This window comes from Temnothorax curvispinosus, unplaced genomic scaffold, assembly GCF_003070985.1.
Source record: "Temnothorax curvispinosus isolate PA1 unplaced genomic scaffold, ASM307098v1 QBEX01005215.1, whole genome shotgun sequence".
NCBI classification, from domain to species: domain Eukaryota; kingdom Metazoa; phylum Arthropoda; class Insecta; order Hymenoptera; family Formicidae; genus Temnothorax; species Temnothorax curvispinosus.
In genome coordinates this window covers 8,308-10,052 of record NW_020214995.1, presented here as the reverse complement: position 1 = coordinate 10,052, position 1,745 = coordinate 8,308, and the positions used below count along the sequence as shown (strand labels likewise).

Genomic DNA, 1,745 nt, shown 5'->3' with positions numbered 1-1,745 from the left:
TATTAATATTTAGTTTTCAATTTAATTACTTAACGTTTTTATGTACACTATGTATATATATATATATATATATATATATATATATATATATATATTATACACACATGTATATGTATATAATATACTATTTTTAATACAGCACAGATACAGATGACCCAATCGAAGGATCTTCTTTCTCTAATACAAGCGTCAGTACTTCTTCCACTGATTCGGCCACTATACCACGAAAACGTGCACGTGGGATTACATCTGTTAGCAAGGAACGCAGCGAGAAGATTACACGGGCACTAGTTAAATTAATCGCATTTAACCGACTGCCTTTTAGTTTTTCTTCTAGTCCTGCTTTCCAAACATTTATGAAAGAAATCGAGCCTGGATACAAGTGCCCATGCAGTCAAACAGTACTACGCCGTTTACGTGCTCTTGAAGATGAAGTAAAAACCAAGATCCAATGTACATTAGATTTGTGCAAATTTATTGCTCTGGACACGGATTGTTGGACTTCTCGATCTCAAGAAGGTTATATGAATGTGAATGCTCACATCGTAAATAACGTATGGAAGCCACAAATATTCACGTTAAGTATGCAAGAACTTAGCGAAAGGCATACGGCGGAAAATTTAGCTGACAGCTTACAAAATGTTGCTGCTGAATGGCAAATTGACACCAAAATTGTATCCATTGTTCATGATAATGCAAGCAACATTGTTCTCGCAGTGAACAGCATGATGAATGTCGGATCCAGCTCTAGTTGTGCAGCACACACGATAAATTTAGCCGTGAGAGATGCGTTGAAGAAAGATAATATTTCCATCGTGCTTGCTAAAGGAAGTAAAATTGTTTCCCATTTTCATCATTCCGTCATTGCTTCACAAGCTCTTGCAAAAAAACAAGAACAATTAGGCTTACCTCAACGAAAATTAATCCAAAGTGTTCGTACTCGATGGAATACAGATTTACTTATGGCTGAAAGACTTGTAGAGAATCGTAGCGCTATCACAGCTGTTCTTGGAGATCGAACCGTGACAACTCCTTTGCATGCTAAAAATTTAGAAATAAATGAAGATGAATGGAGTATGTTTGAAAATTTAATACCAGTTCTCAAACCACTTGAAATTGCAACTACGGTACTATCCGGAGCTCTAGCATCAATGGTACGTCCAGTAATTCAAACTGTGATCGCTAATCATCTTTCTTGTGGAACTGAAGGCGTATCAAAAACGTTAGCAGAGGCGTTATCAATTCGTTTCCAAATGGAGTCACAGGAAAATATATCAGTTCGTCAAAAAGCATCATTTTTAGATCCTCGTCATAAAGATCTCCAGGCTGAACCAATGTTGCAACGGACCGCGATTAGAGAACTGATTGAACTAGAAGCAACATCTCTTATTCCAACAGGATCCGAATCGTCACAAAGCTTGTCAAATAGCGTACTAGACTATCTTTTTAAAAAGCCCGAAAACACGCATTTAACTTCGGCAGCTCAGCAGATCCAACTGTATCTTTGTGAGCCACAAATTGATATTAATATGGATCCCCTTCAATGGTGGAAATCACATGAAAAGAAATTTCCACAGTTGGCTCTGTTGGCGAAGAAATATTTATGTATTCCCGCGACATCCGTTGCGTCAGAGCAAATTTTTTCAACTGCGGGCAATATCGTTTCGCCACAACGGAGCTGCATGGCCTCTAAGAATGTTTCGACAAATGTTTTTATTTTTCAAAACAAATTTTTATTAGAGTAA

The 1,745-nt window shown here is 37.3% G+C and overlaps 1 protein-coding gene across 1 annotated transcript; it reads left to right on the top strand.

The window, feature by feature from the left end:
• Nucleotides 1-356: 356 nt before the first annotated feature.
• Nucleotides 357-1,745, top strand: LOC112454652 (zinc finger BED domain-containing protein 1-like). Its single transcript, XM_025016153.1, has one exon. It carries the CDS (start codon nt 357-359, stop codon nt 1,743-1,745), a length of 1,389 nt encoding a protein of 462 aa, XP_024871921.1.

Excerpts from the sequence above, each read along its gene's own strand:
- LOC112454652 (XM_025016153.1), top strand. The coding sequence starts at position 357 with ATGAAAGAAATCGAGCCTGGATACAAGTGCCCATGCAGTCAAACAGTA.